The following is a 13,877-nucleotide window of genomic DNA, read 5'->3' on the forward strand; positions in this document are numbered from 1 at the left end:
TTCTTTCCCTTTCCTTCATAAAATATTCATAGTTCTTCACTTAACCATGCACTGAAAGCAAACGCCCCCCACCAACACACACGTACCTCTGAGGGATGTCACTCCCAGGTTTTGAAGGCTATGTATGAAGAGCAGACTGCCAGCCTTGCCTTGAGGCCTCTGGAGAAAGGCGGTGTCCAGCAGAGCCCCTTTCCCTCCTCATGAAGCTGCTGTGTTCTCTGTACAGAGCAGCATGGGATACTTCACAGCTGGCTAAAAATGGTGCTGCTTTGAACGTGCATCTTAAGCAGGTCCATCACAGGAAAGCCTTAAAAGTAAAGCTCTGTGCCAATTCTAAGGATTTATAAATGCATTTAAATTTTACTTAAAGCTGGTTTTGTTGAGGACTCCCAGGTTAAACTACACAAAGCTTAAATGCTTTAAAAAAGAAGAAAAAAAAAAGTAGTAATGAATGTGTTTATTTTTGAAAATGATGAAGTATCCTATTTTCAAGCTTTCCTTCATGAACAAAAAGGCTTCCAGCTCACTTAGTGTTTAAATGAAAGCTAGGATTCTGGTGCATTCACTCCACTCCAGAGACTTGCAATACCCAAAGGAAACTCCAAGTGCAGTTAGTTTTGGCATTTTGTAGGTCTGATGTCACTGCCCTTGGAGCCTGCTTAATCCCTGCCCAGAGGATGAGTTTAAATGCTGACCGCTCTTTGATCGCCTGCACAACTCCAGTTGCTGCTCAGCTGCTGTCAGTTCCACATTTCTATTAACATCTGAATTTTCCCATCCTCTCAGAATAATTCTCAGAGCTTCACTTTTAAATAACTCAGAATAACATCTCCCCAGCTTTGTTCACCAGAGACACAGGAAATCCGTACATGTGACCTCACAGTTCTTGGTTCAAAAGCGCTTGAAGCACAAAGCACACATGCGCTGATGCCAGATCAGTTTCAAACTCCAGAAATCCTCATCAAGGACAGAGAGAGGGGCACTACCAGCCCCTACCACAGCCAGGGATCAAGTGATATTCAGCCTTGCTTACTCCTTAGGAGAGGCAACTATATTCCTTAGCCAAAGCAGGTCACAAGCATCCTGTGCAGCACTTGAGGACAGGCTCATGACTTAACAGGATGTTACCATCTGCTATGCAACAGTTGGCTTTTGCTACTGTGTATATGCTTTTCCAAATTATTATAAATTGTAACTACTTCTGTAGATAAAGTGCAATCGTAATTGCTATTGTGAACAGTGTAACTAAAACTGCGCCTAAAGCCAGGCTATCACAAGATGTAAACCTGCTTGCAAAGGATGTATCACAAGATACAAGGGCTTTTGAAAAATGTATAACCAAGACAGCAAGGCAGAGAACAAAATACCATAAAGGGAGTCTAAAGTGGCATCAGAAGACCACCCTGGACTGTCCCCCTGATGGACCCTTGGAGACTGTAGCTGTGGACTTACACAATGCTGTGGCAACCGAAGGCGGAGCTGTAGTAAACTGGCTCCAAAAACGTGCAAAGTCACTTGAGAAAGTAATGCAATGCAATAGTATAAAGGATTGCTGGCTAAAAAAACTGAGTGAGCCTCTGGCTGCTGCCATGCACTCAGAGCTGCTACTTTTGCTTTATTGATCTGTCACTTATTATCCCTTATTAAACTCTTCAAATTTTGTGGAGTGGGCTTTGTTTTTCACCATGACATGAATACTTGTATAAGACAATCCAAAGAATGCCATGCAATCCACCTGAGATTTGGCGAAGATGGACATTCAGAAAGACCCACTTGCTTTGAGAGTTTCAAAGCAATAGGAAGCAAAAAATTGTCAGGGACTTGAATAAACCTTAACTCTGTCCAGATGCACCCCATGGACTTTGCCTGTAATCCCAGGCAGCAGCAGCCTTGCCTACATGGGATTCCTCCCAGCAAAGGATTTCATGGACATGATGAACCAACATTTGTCAAAGTCAGTCTCAGAGGATGAGATGAGATTGGGTCATCTCTTGAAATCCCTTCCAGACTTGCATTTTTTTACTTCCCTCACACAGCAAGCAGAAACACAAATGGTCAAGTCAGGCAGCAGCTGGACTAATGGCTAATTTCTATTCTCCACAGTTACATCACTCTTAGTGACTCAACTTTCCTCCCAACTTGGCTCTATCAAGCAGGCAGTCCTTTGGACCACAACATCATGCCTCCTCCCGCTTGAATCTGATCAACTTCAAAGTGCCTAGGTTACAAATAATTAAAATGCTTTAAAAGACAGTATGAATATTCTACTTGGATTAATTGCGAAGTGGTGGGCCCACAGGGGAAGGGTCATCTTATGTAACCGACCACAAGTGAGAATAGAGAATACAACTGGCAGCTTCCAGTGGGTCCCCACAGGCCGTTTTTTTCTCCACCATGAAGCCATTGTACATCAGGCAGCCTCTGCTGAGAGCGAGCCTACATCTGGAATAAACTAAGAGAGCTGCAGATCAGAAAGGGAGCGTGCTGCCAGCGCGACATGGGGAAGCTCGCCTTCCGCCTGCTCCGAGTGCACACCATCAAACACTCCATTTCATAAGCACATCATTAATAAAACAAAAAGGAACATTTTTCCTCCGAGTGTTGAGGAAAATAAATAAATAAATGAGCAAAAGACACTGGAGCCATTCTTTTCCCCACTTCCCCTTCACTAGCTAATTGCAGGGGATTTAAAAGGGGTTTGACTTATTTTGACGGTGCTGTGTTCAAGAAGCTGCAAATCTGTATATACAAAAGAAAAAAAATTGCTTTGAAATCTCTCATAAAAGAAAAGCTTGGCAGGAGCAAGGTGTAAACAAATGGAAAACAGAAACACCGTAAGTAGTTAAAAAGCCAGACAGTAAAATGGAAAATGTAAAATAGTTGTCTATGAAAAAACACTTTCTGTCACAGCAGCAATTCAGACGAAGCTGATGCAAATATGTAACAATTTTAAAACAAAAACAGAGATAAGCCCTAATAAGACTATCAATAACCATGCAAAGTCTGTATGCACACACCAAATGACTGACACGGACCTGAATACAGCCCATGGGATGACTCCCGCCCTCAATTCAACATGTATTTTTACTGTCTGTCTGCAGGGACCAGTTCCCACTTACAAACTTCTCAGGGTCTCCCATCAGGAGCAGCAGAAGCAAGCATCTTCCTCACCAGCCACCAAGCTGCTCTGGAAACGTAACACTGAACAGAAAGTTGCAAGTTCCATGCATTATAAAAATTTACTTTGAGAAGCTTCACAGCAGCTGGCAACCAGCATGCTGATCACAAGAGCTGAAAACCAGCACAAAATGCCCCGAAGAGAAATGCATTACATTAGACCTGTAGTGCAAGAAACCCTCTCTACAGGAACAGGGAGAACATTGGGATGGTCCCAGCACACACCACTGCCCAGCATCCTTCACTGATGTGAGATCAATTAAAAGCACTACTCCCAGCTCCCTGCCCCACCTTGGATCACATCATGCCTCCTCCCTCTATTCCTCAATCCCCAGCAGGCAGGTGGGACAGACAGATGGGTAGCTGGGGAATTAACTGGCACCATCACATACCAGGTGAGCAGCTTGAACGCATCAGTCTTAAGATACAGTCAAAAGCCATCACTCTTCACATCTCAGATATTAATGTGAATGACTCAGCACCAGAAAATCACACCAAAATCTGATTTTTGCAAATTCATAACAAAACAATTATTTCATTAGTGGATAATGAGTGTATTTTTTATCTGATCTTAGTCATTTTATTTTTAAGGCTGATCTGAAAGCAGGACCCCTGTTGTCATCTACTACCTTGGGTTTTGTTTTCTTTGTTGCACACGCACGCTAAACAACTCCAAGATAAATCAAAACCAGGGGAGGGAAATAATCTTAAATTTCTTTATCAATAAATTATTCCAAGACAGGAGTTCTTTGTCCATCCTTACCGCCTATGAAAGTTTCTTAATGCTGAACCACTGAAGCCTTTGGTTTCTGTCCCTGGGTGATGCAAGCCATACAGTGTGTCTCCTACACTACTTAAAAGAGGGGGGGAAATCCCCAAATCCAACAGGAATCACACAGTATTGACAATATAAATTCTCCATGTCCTCAAAGCCAGAAGCACAGACACAACTCTGATTTTGTTCAAGTGTTCATTTCTGATCTCACAAGTCCCCTTGTTTGGACAAACAGCCGCCAGACGTTTGGCATCTTTTCACAAAAATGTGAGTACTTTCCCCATGAAAAGAGAAGTGTCCTAGGGGATGAAGCCTGGGGAACAGTAAAAAGCAAAAACATACCCTCCCCCAAACACAAACACATAATTAAAACACACAAAACAGGCAGCACAGCAGAGTGGATGAAAATTTCACGACTTTAAGCAAGACTGTTGCCCAGGGATCCATCTCCCAAGACAGACTGCTTGTTGACATCATTTCCTTGGCAAAAGCTTTCAACATTTTATCAGCCAGTGCAAGCACCTGAACTATACCATCACCCCTCACAAAAACCTGCTGGAATCGTTTGTCATCCTGAACCACCACCATCTGGATTGCACCCCTCTGAACTGCTCCACTCTTGCCATCAGCTGAATCGTTATTGAGAGATCAGACAAAGGATTTTCTCCTCTGTCTCTGACCCTAGGGGGTTTCTGCCTGGCAATTGCCCCTGAGGAGGCTCAGGCTTTTACAGGTGTTTGTACCCTACTGGGTACTGAGCACCCAGTCTCATGCTCTTGGTGGGCTTTTGGGAATGGCTGGTTGCTTAGTCTGAAGTTTCTCAGAAAACACCCTTGCAGCCTGCAGCAAATTAAAGCCCAGCCTAGAGTAGGTCACCACACACTGATGTCAGCTAAAGAGGGGTGTCTCACAGGGACTGGTATTACATCTGTCCACAGCAGGAATCTTTAGGATTTGCTCAGTGCTTTCAGCACTCTGCCTCAAAAATTAAGTGTATGTAGCTTTGTAATTCCAACAAATGCCTGAAACATTGCAGCACCTAAGCAGACAACAAACTCTATTTTTAGGCATGTCCACTTGGTTTCAACTATTCGCACTTAATGATTAAAACATAAAATGGTGTGAACTTGAATTTCAGCTAAAGCTAGTCATTTGCATTTCAGTTGTGGGTTTGCTGCCTCTTTAACATGGCACACAAAATACTAAGAGAAAAGGCCCAAACAGCCACTTTCCCTGTGGGTGGGAAATTCCTTCATAGGAGGGTTTTCGCCTATGGTTTATGATAGCTGAGTATGGCTGAGCCCTCCTGCAACAGAACCTCGAACATTCCTGTGCTGCCTTTGGGGATAGCTCATTTCCAAGAGTGAAGACCTCGTTTCAAGGTGACACAGTAAAACCAACACATTGTAACTTATCCATTACCAGACCATCTCTACACCCAAGCACCCTTGGAAAATTCAGTACAAAAACAAGATAAAAGGACAGGTCGCTATTCAAAATTAAAGTCTACAGCACCACAGCTGCAGCTATCACTTAAATCACAGCAAAGGCAAGCAGAATCTTAAGTCAGTTGAAAAAATTTGGCAGCAAGCGACTTAACCCCAGAAAATCGGGATGCTTGTTGTTTTATGGCAAGGTGGAACATAACTGGCAGCAAAAAATATTAACTGTAATTTCACTGCTGGTTACATCAAAGCACTTCCTAAAACCCCAAGCAAAAACAAGGCCAAGTTTTGTCAGTGCTGTACAGCTGCAATTAAAAGACAGCCCTTGTCCCTAAGAGAGTTTACAACCCAAAACAGACAACAAAGAGGAAAGACATGCTTATCACAGTGCACATTAAAACTTCAAGACAGCAGATAGCCCCAGGATCCATGTTAATGAAAGTTGGAAGAAAACACAACAGATAAAAAGATGTTAAGAACTGAGGAAGGCCTTTACATGACTAAAAGTATCCACATTAACACCTAAACCCAGCGTTATTTATGTCTAAACCGTGCATCACAAGAATCCCATAAAAGCCTTGATGAAACTGTAATTACTGCTTAGGCTGCCAAAAAAAATAGATGTAAAGCAACTTAGCTTCAGCAGCTTCACTGGACTACCTTGCTCACAGCAAGTTATACAGTTTGGTACAGCAAAAGGGTGAGAATTTTTTTTTTTCCCATCAAGTTTAACAAAATAGTAAAATGCTTAAAGCCATTGCATTATCTCAAGCCTCATGTTTTGATTCCTGTAATGTGCTATTAGCCTTCCTCTTCTGCTTGGCAAGATAAGGAACATTTTCCACTAACCAAAAGTCAAGGTAATGCTGGCATTTACCAACACTAATTGGCAAGTACTGCTGTAGAATGGCTGTCAGCCTTCCCTAACTGCAAAGTAAAATGCAATTCAAAAGCATTCATCCCTACCCAAGATGAGCCACGTCAGTAAGAAAGCAATAATGGGCCCGAAGAATGAAAAGAGCTGCTGATAAAATGTACCATGCAGTGCAAAAGCAAGTCCTGGCTGGTTCTCTACATACAGACACGTCTGTGTGCACCTGTATACAGGCTCACACGTCTGGAGAGGGTTGTGGTCCATGCAAGCTGGGCTCAGTCAGGCTGTAAGAGCAAAGCTGGCTACGCAGACACACTGCTCTGGGGACTGAGACCACAGCAATGGGGTTAACAGCATGGAGCCAAGATCCTCAACTACTGCCAAAACCCAGACCTGCCCAAAAACCCCTAGGAGGCAAAGCATTAACATTCCCTTGCCTTCCCCTTTCTCTCCTTTTGTAATAGATGGCATGCTGACTTCAGAAAAGCATGGTGCACAGTTTGCAGAACCATCAGATGCTAATCTGTTTCCATCCTGGAAAGGCATCCCACCACAACCCCACCCCACAGCACTACCACCACCCAGGACACCCTGAACTCCTCCCGTGCCACGTATCTTTGGCACTGGAGAAATGCTGAAATGCACAGCCCCAGCTCCTCTCACCTGCCTCCCTTAAATATTAAAACATTTTCACGCTGCCTAATGTTCTTTTCACAGTTTCCACTAGTCACTGATAAATTTGGATCTGGATTTCAAGACCTTAATAATTTGGATGCTTATAAAGAAGAGAATTCAAGGCCGCTCTGGGGGTGTCTTGTTTTTGCTCTTAACATCTGGGTTTTTCAGGGTTTTCAGAACATCCTGCTGAGGACGGAGGAAGCCAAGGTGGCTAGTCTGTTCTGGTATAACTTATCTTTGTCCAAGCTTCCTCTGGCTTCATCAGTGAAAGCCAAACCTGGCCAAACCTGAAAGCCAAACTTCTCGTCATGCCAGCAAAACTTGGATCAGTTTAAGTCCCCTCTGACAACCAGACTCCAGCCCCTCACACTCCTAATCTGGTCTTTGCAAACCCCAGTCCTACTTCTGATCCCTGCCCATGCCAGCTGTATCTGGCCATCTCTGGGCACTCCTTAGGGGCTGAACAATAACAGAAAGCAGTCCACAGATCTTCTAAAAAGACTAGGACAGAGAAACTGAGAACAAAACTGAGCGATTCTGTCCTACCACTCAAGACAGTGAAACCACAGGACTGGTATGTTGAGTGGAAAGTTCACAGTTTCCTTTTCTTTATAATTTTTAGTGCGCCCCAGAAGCCCCTTCCCATGCTTCTCTTCCATCTATGCCTGTATAATCACTCTGCAAAACTACACCCTGTCTCAGGCCACTGAATAGAAGAAATAAACTTTGATATCTGTGTTTAAGCTTCCAATCTTTACAGGATATGATGGGTCATTACTCCAGCTCAGAGGCTGCCTAATCTTAAATCACTGCCCTTGACTCCCACTGCTGCCAGCCTGGGTCCTCTCCAAGGTCAGGTCTGCTTTCCAGATCTTAGAGATCTTCCTGTCAGGCAGATACACAGCTTTGCTGCTTTGAATCCCCACATTTTTAAAAGTCATTTAGGTTCATCCTAAAAACACTGCAGCATAACTTAACCACCTGTAAACATTAAATGCTGCCTGCTAATTGACAGGTACAATATTTACTGAGGGTTACATACCAGCAGACAGCCTAGCAGATTTGTTTATACACAGTGATAGCAATGCCAAGTGCAAGGAGAGACAGATCAAGATCTGAGAGATGAAAGCAAGCCTGAAGCAGGGCATTGGCACATGCACACAAATAAGTAACACAGGAATCTCCTGGCAGGTTCACTCGACAAACAGTATTCATCTCGCTTGTCGCCTCATGATCCAGCATCGCTGTTATGAGCAGCATGCACAGAGAAAATGGGAGACAAAATGGCAGAACAACCCCTTCCTTGTGGGAGAAGCACCCTGAAAGCAAAAGGCACTGAAATGGAGCGTAGATGCCTCAAAAGCTCTCCCAGCACAACATTCCCTAGGCACTGGCCATGAGCTAGCCACTGGGATCAGCACAGCAGTGGCTGAAGACATGCAGATCAACCCAACCTCTTCTCCCCTATTTTGGTTAGAACTTCAAACTAATTTCCTGCAGAGAAGAAAAAAAAAGGAATTTTCCTGGACTCCACAATTCAGTTTCAGTAAAGCTCCAATCTGCATCCTGGGGTGGGAAAAGAGCAGAGGAGAGGGGGACCAGGGAGGTCTTTCCACATCCATGCTGGTCCCTGAGTGACTTCTCAAAGCCTTTCCTCCCACCTGCAGCCATCTAGTCTGCCGCAGGCTGGGGCTCCCCCGAAAGCAAATATAGTGCTCCCCAGGGGCACAGGGCTGACAGCTGTGGATATTCAATTAGCCAACATGTGGAGGAGATGGTGAGCACGGGGCAGGCAGCAGGGAGGGAGCTGCTTTCCCCATGGAGAGGGTGCCCTGCCAATGCACCCTGTCCCTGCTTGGGAGGAGATAACTCATCCTGAGGCTACGGGAGGTTTGGCTTGCGCTTTGAAGCCTGGAAGGAGGCTGCAACTTCTGACAGGACATCCTGGATGCTGTTTTCAAAAGGCTCCTGACACAACTGGATCTCACATGCCTGAGTGCCAGGTCAAGCTTTGAAAATGGAGCTGGAAGTGAGATCTGAGGCTCCCAAGTGTATTCATTCCTCACCTTTTTTCTTTATTTTAACAGGAAACAAATTTTGAAAATTTTATTCACCACTGCCCCTATTCAATACTTAAGAAACTTAATTAGGCCACTCATTACTCTGATAGCAGCTACCCCACAGATGCTGTAAGTGATGGGCCTCTGTAAGCCCCCCTTGTCATTAAAAAGCAAAGGATGAGCTGGGCGTGCTATTCAGGCTCCAGATATTCACATTTCTCCTCATTCAAATGTCAGGAAAATGCAATTAGTACTGACACAGACGGAGGTCATATTTCCAAGCAAAATATTAGCAGGGAAGGAAACAAAAAAAAATAGAGAAGCAATTTTACTAAATGACACTAGACCACAACTGAAGAGATCACAGCTCTTGAATTTTTCCAGTGCCTCAGCTATGTTTTTACATTTCACGAAGCCATCCTTTGCATTAAAAATGTATTTATTGCTCACATTGATACATATATGTTCTGAATTTAACAATTTACTCCTCAGACCAAAATGATTCAAAACATAAAGGTAGCACTAGCACGAGATGGCTGTGGATCAAGAGTTTCTCTTTTTTTACACATATATTTTTGGCTTTCCACTTCAAAAAAAAGTCTGATCAATTTCATTTACAACATGTGTTTAGATATCTTCAGAACAGATTCAAGAAGCCTTCATATGGACCAGAACTTTCAAAACATCGAATGATTCATTTATTTATTTTTAAACTTTTAATGTTTTCTTTCAGAATGATTGCAGTTATGAGGCTTGCAAGAACACACACACAAGCACCCTACCCTTTCTGTGGCACCATAGAATCCAACATGTCTCACTGATGCAAAGAGAAAGTTTTTGCAATTATGCTTCTTTTAAAACCAGAGGTTTTTTTAATTGCTTTTAGCTCCTACAAAGTACTTTAAATTAAATTACTGTAACTTTTCAACCATGATCACCACTACCCTGGAGTAGTGCTGAGGAGCACTAATTCAGAGGGCACATTTAATTCCCTGCTTTTCTCAACAGAATTTAGTGATGAGATGTCCACTCGCAGTGCTTTGTTACCAGCTTTGAAGTCTTAAAACCAAAACCAGCTGCTGCAGCCAGCCCCGAGCCCAGCAAAGCAGCCTTCATCTGTTTATACTATCAGTGCCTCTGGAAAGATTGGCAGACAGTGCTTCTGGTGATAGATGCGTACTGAAACCTGATCAAGGCTTGAGTTATTTTCCTCCATCCAGCAATGCTGCAATTCCAGACAGGCAACAAACCCCAAGATCTCCATTAGGGCAAAGAGAGAAGCAATAAAAGCCCCAATCCCACTGTTGTCCCAAACATTAACAAATTGTCTATCTCATCAACTCTGAGCAAAATCCACAATTACTTCCATGTGGTTGCCAGACACTGGCCAAACAAGTTTCGTATCACAGATACATGCAATGCGGTCTGGTGCATCAAAAAGGGAATCTTCAATCCCAATGTTAACATGAATTGCAAGGTGACATCAAGTCCAGGCAGAGCTAAACATGAAGCTCCAAAGGACAAAAATTATCATCTTCTACTGACATCTCCTCCTCCAGTGTTAGAGGGTCATCAGTTGTCTCAACAAAAAATCCTGAGGCCAACCCTGACAGGTCAGGAGATTAAAGGACCTACCCACCATCAGAGATGGAGTATGACAGAGGTTTCCAACAATTACTATTTCACTCTCCAGTCCTCCTGCCCCCCTGTTTTAGATGCCATCCCACAGCTGTTCAGTGCCCGAACAGCTTCTCTTATCACCTACAGGCTCAGCCCAAGGTCAGAGCATTGAAACCAGAGAGAATTACTTAAGAAATCAACCTAATTTGCTTGCATACCTGCTGCTTTCTTCTACAGAAGAATCAAATCAAACTTACCTGGGCAGCCTGGTCCCCAATGTCTGGCATGCCATCATCTGACAGCTGGCCCCGGTAGGGTGCCCCAGTGCCCTGGTGCTGCTCCTCCCCATTGCTCTCTGCTTCGGAGGTCTCTGGCTGAGCAACCTCCACCTCCATCGGCGTGCAGTGCCCGTTCCCGTGCTCTGAGCCCAGCTTCTCCTTGCTGTCCTTGCTGCCCGGGGTCCTGGTGATGACCCCGAACTTCCTGGTCCTCTTCCCATTTTGAGCAGCTCTGTCTCCGGGCTCAGGGCTGGGCTTGGCTTTGGCGTCGCAGCTGTTGCTGTTGTTGCCGTTGGAGGGAGGCAGAGGCGCTTTGCGCTTGATGCGGCGCAACATGATCAGGTAGACAAAGCCGCCATTCCAGCACTGCTCGGCCAGGTAACTGCAAGGAAAGGGATGAGAGATGTATGAGAGCCATGGACCACTCACCCTGCAGTGCCCACATCCCACCTCAACATCCCAACTCGCTGAGCCCCATGATGTTCATGCACTGTCTCAGCCAGCTGATTACCTGGTGTATGGGCAGGTTAGGATAACGTGAGGAATTGGCAAATGCTCTTTCCTCAGTATCAGAAGAAAATACCAGGAATAATTAACAGTCCTACCAGCCACCCAGGCTGATCCCACCACAGCACAACATGACAGCTGATAAATGCCACCAGTTCACATGCCCTGACCTCCATATCTGCAGTGCAGCAGCATGTAAAGGTGAAGTAAGGAAAGGAGAGCAGAGAATGTTCCCAGCAGAGTATTAAAATAAAGAAATACTTTCTAAAAAAAAATTTTTAAATCAGGCAGGATTCATTTGTGCAGAAGCCCATAGAGCATCTGCATCTGAAATGAGCCTCCTTAATGAAACTAATCTTCTGCTTCAGCATATGTACATGCTTTGAAGGCCGCTGGGAAAATAAAAAAAAAACAGCCACTAGGGTAAGCAGGCACAGCATCAATGGCCCCAGTACAGCAAGGCACAGCACTACAAGGCATCCCAGATGCTTCGTAGAGACGTGGAAATCAGGCGGGTTTCCTTCATAACAAGCATATTCTAATCAAAACAGGGACCAAGTCATCTCAGTTGTGCAAGGAGCAGCCCCCAGGTTTTCCTACCAGAGCAAAGCATCACTTCCCCTCCCAGAGTCTCAGGACATGCCTGGAGGAATTAACATTTCTGCTTCAAACAAACCCTCTGTGACCTTACAGAAACTGCACCCACTGATGCAAAAGGGGAATCCAACTTCATGCTTCTTTTACAAAAGGATATACCTCAACCCAAATTCTTGAAATATTTGGGTTCTGAGCCAAGGGTGTAACCAACTGAGAGTACAAACAAGCTGGAATTTGTATGTAGCAGGTTTGTATGTGCCCTTTCACACTAATTTAGGCCCCAAAACTGTATTGCCTTTCTCACTAGTGAAGATAGCATGAATTTCCCACAGCATTAAGTAAGTCTGTGCTGCAGCTGCAATGAAATGCACTCTTTACTAATACAGAGCAGTTGCTGAACCTACAGCTTTTGGATGAGATGAGAAACTAGGTGTGGAGTTGAACCACAGATCATAAGAGAAAACAGCACAGCACAGAGAGAGGAGGAACCACTCAGGAGTCTGCCACCAAGTTTTTTCCCTCCCTGCTGCTTGTAGGCTAATTTTCCATTTCCCTTTCTTAAAAGTTGTTTGGCCATAAAATAAATCCTTCTAACTTCATCCTGCACAGAGGTGACTTAATGGCAAAACAGGAAAAGCAGCTATGATAACCCCTGAAGCAAAGGGGTGAGGAAAGCACCCGCAACTACTCCAAGTAAGCCAGACCAGCCTGGCAGTGGCTGGAAGTAATATGATGGGTGTGTATTTCTGTCCAGGGACAAGGACTGGTATTTTCACTCCACTTCTTTGCAAAGCTTCAATGTCCCCCACAGACAACATCGGCATTCAAATCACTTATATTTAATTAGGAAGACTGATGTTTAAATGAATACCACAACTAAATAACCTTAAAAGCAGCCCTGGAGCCACAGATGGGAAGGACAGCTATGCTTGCTGTGCCAAAGTTCCCAATGAATACAAATTGAACTTCAACTCCCTGGACAGTCCTTTCAGTTTTCACCAGGCAATCCTTTTTTTCCTCCCCTTCCCCAGACATAAAGAATATTTAAATAAAGCCCTAAACCCATCTTTTTCCAAATGGCTGAAAGCAGACAGCCAACAAGCCCTGCCAGTTGGGAAGTCTCTGCAGCAAAGGTCAACTGTCTGGGTGGCCACAAGGTGACACTTGGCTCTGGGAGACACATGAAGCAGACAGGACCTGAAGGGTTAGCATAGAAAAAAAAAATACTGAGCTAACATGGAATTATTTTTGATTATCAAGTTAAAAGAAGAATTCTTTTAATCAACTGAAAAGGGGCAATTCTGTTCCAGAAACAATATGAGCTGCCTGTTTTTCACATTTATCTTTCAACTCAAATTTCAAGGCAGCCAGTAAAGTTGATTAAAATTCATGACTTTTGCTTGCAGCAATACCAGTGCACTCTGATCCATCACACATAAGCCTGATAGCACTGCTTCTATTGGCACATGGAAACAGGAAAGCAGCTCCTCTTCCCATAGTCGTGTGCCTTATGTTGGTGCTGCCCACCCTGTCTTTATGCAGTGTCAACTCTGCCTGATTTGTTTCTGTGCAGGTGCACGTATATGGGGCTTTTTGAAACACCAATCTCTGAACTAATTACTGATGTATTTTTTAATGCCAGCAACCAAGTGCATGCATATCAACTACTTGATTTAGGAAGTATGGAGAACAAGAGGGAACTTCACATATGTCCAAATAAAGTCATTCTAAAGAGGCAAAAATAATTTACTATTTCACCTCCACTCATGGCCCATTTATTCTGTTCATAAAGTGTAAAGCTCTAGGAAAAAAGGGAGAGTTTTTTTCCTATTCACTCTTCATACACAATCATCCCTCCAGTCTGGA

General features: G+C 44.0%; 1 protein-coding gene across 8 annotated transcripts in view; it reads right to left on the minus strand.

Moving 5' to 3' along the window:
• The window catches only part of PDZD2 (PDZ domain containing 2), a 201,078-nt gene that overhangs the window by 57,270 nt on the left and 129,931 nt on the right, over positions 1-13,877 (minus strand). For all 8 annotated transcript variants that reach the window (XM_064735299.1, XM_064735302.1, XM_064735301.1 and 5 more), the window contains one exon: positions 10,887-11,289. In XM_064735299.1, the coding sequence (XP_064591369.1) occupies positions 10,887-11,289 (403 nt within the window). The remainder of the gene's footprint in view (positions 1-10,886; positions 11,290-13,877) is intronic.

This window comes from Zonotrichia leucophrys, chromosome Z, assembly GCF_028769735.1.
Source record: "Zonotrichia leucophrys gambelii isolate GWCS_2022_RI chromosome Z, RI_Zleu_2.0, whole genome shotgun sequence".
Lineage (NCBI taxonomy): Eukaryota > Metazoa > Chordata > Aves > Passeriformes > Passerellidae > Zonotrichia > Zonotrichia leucophrys.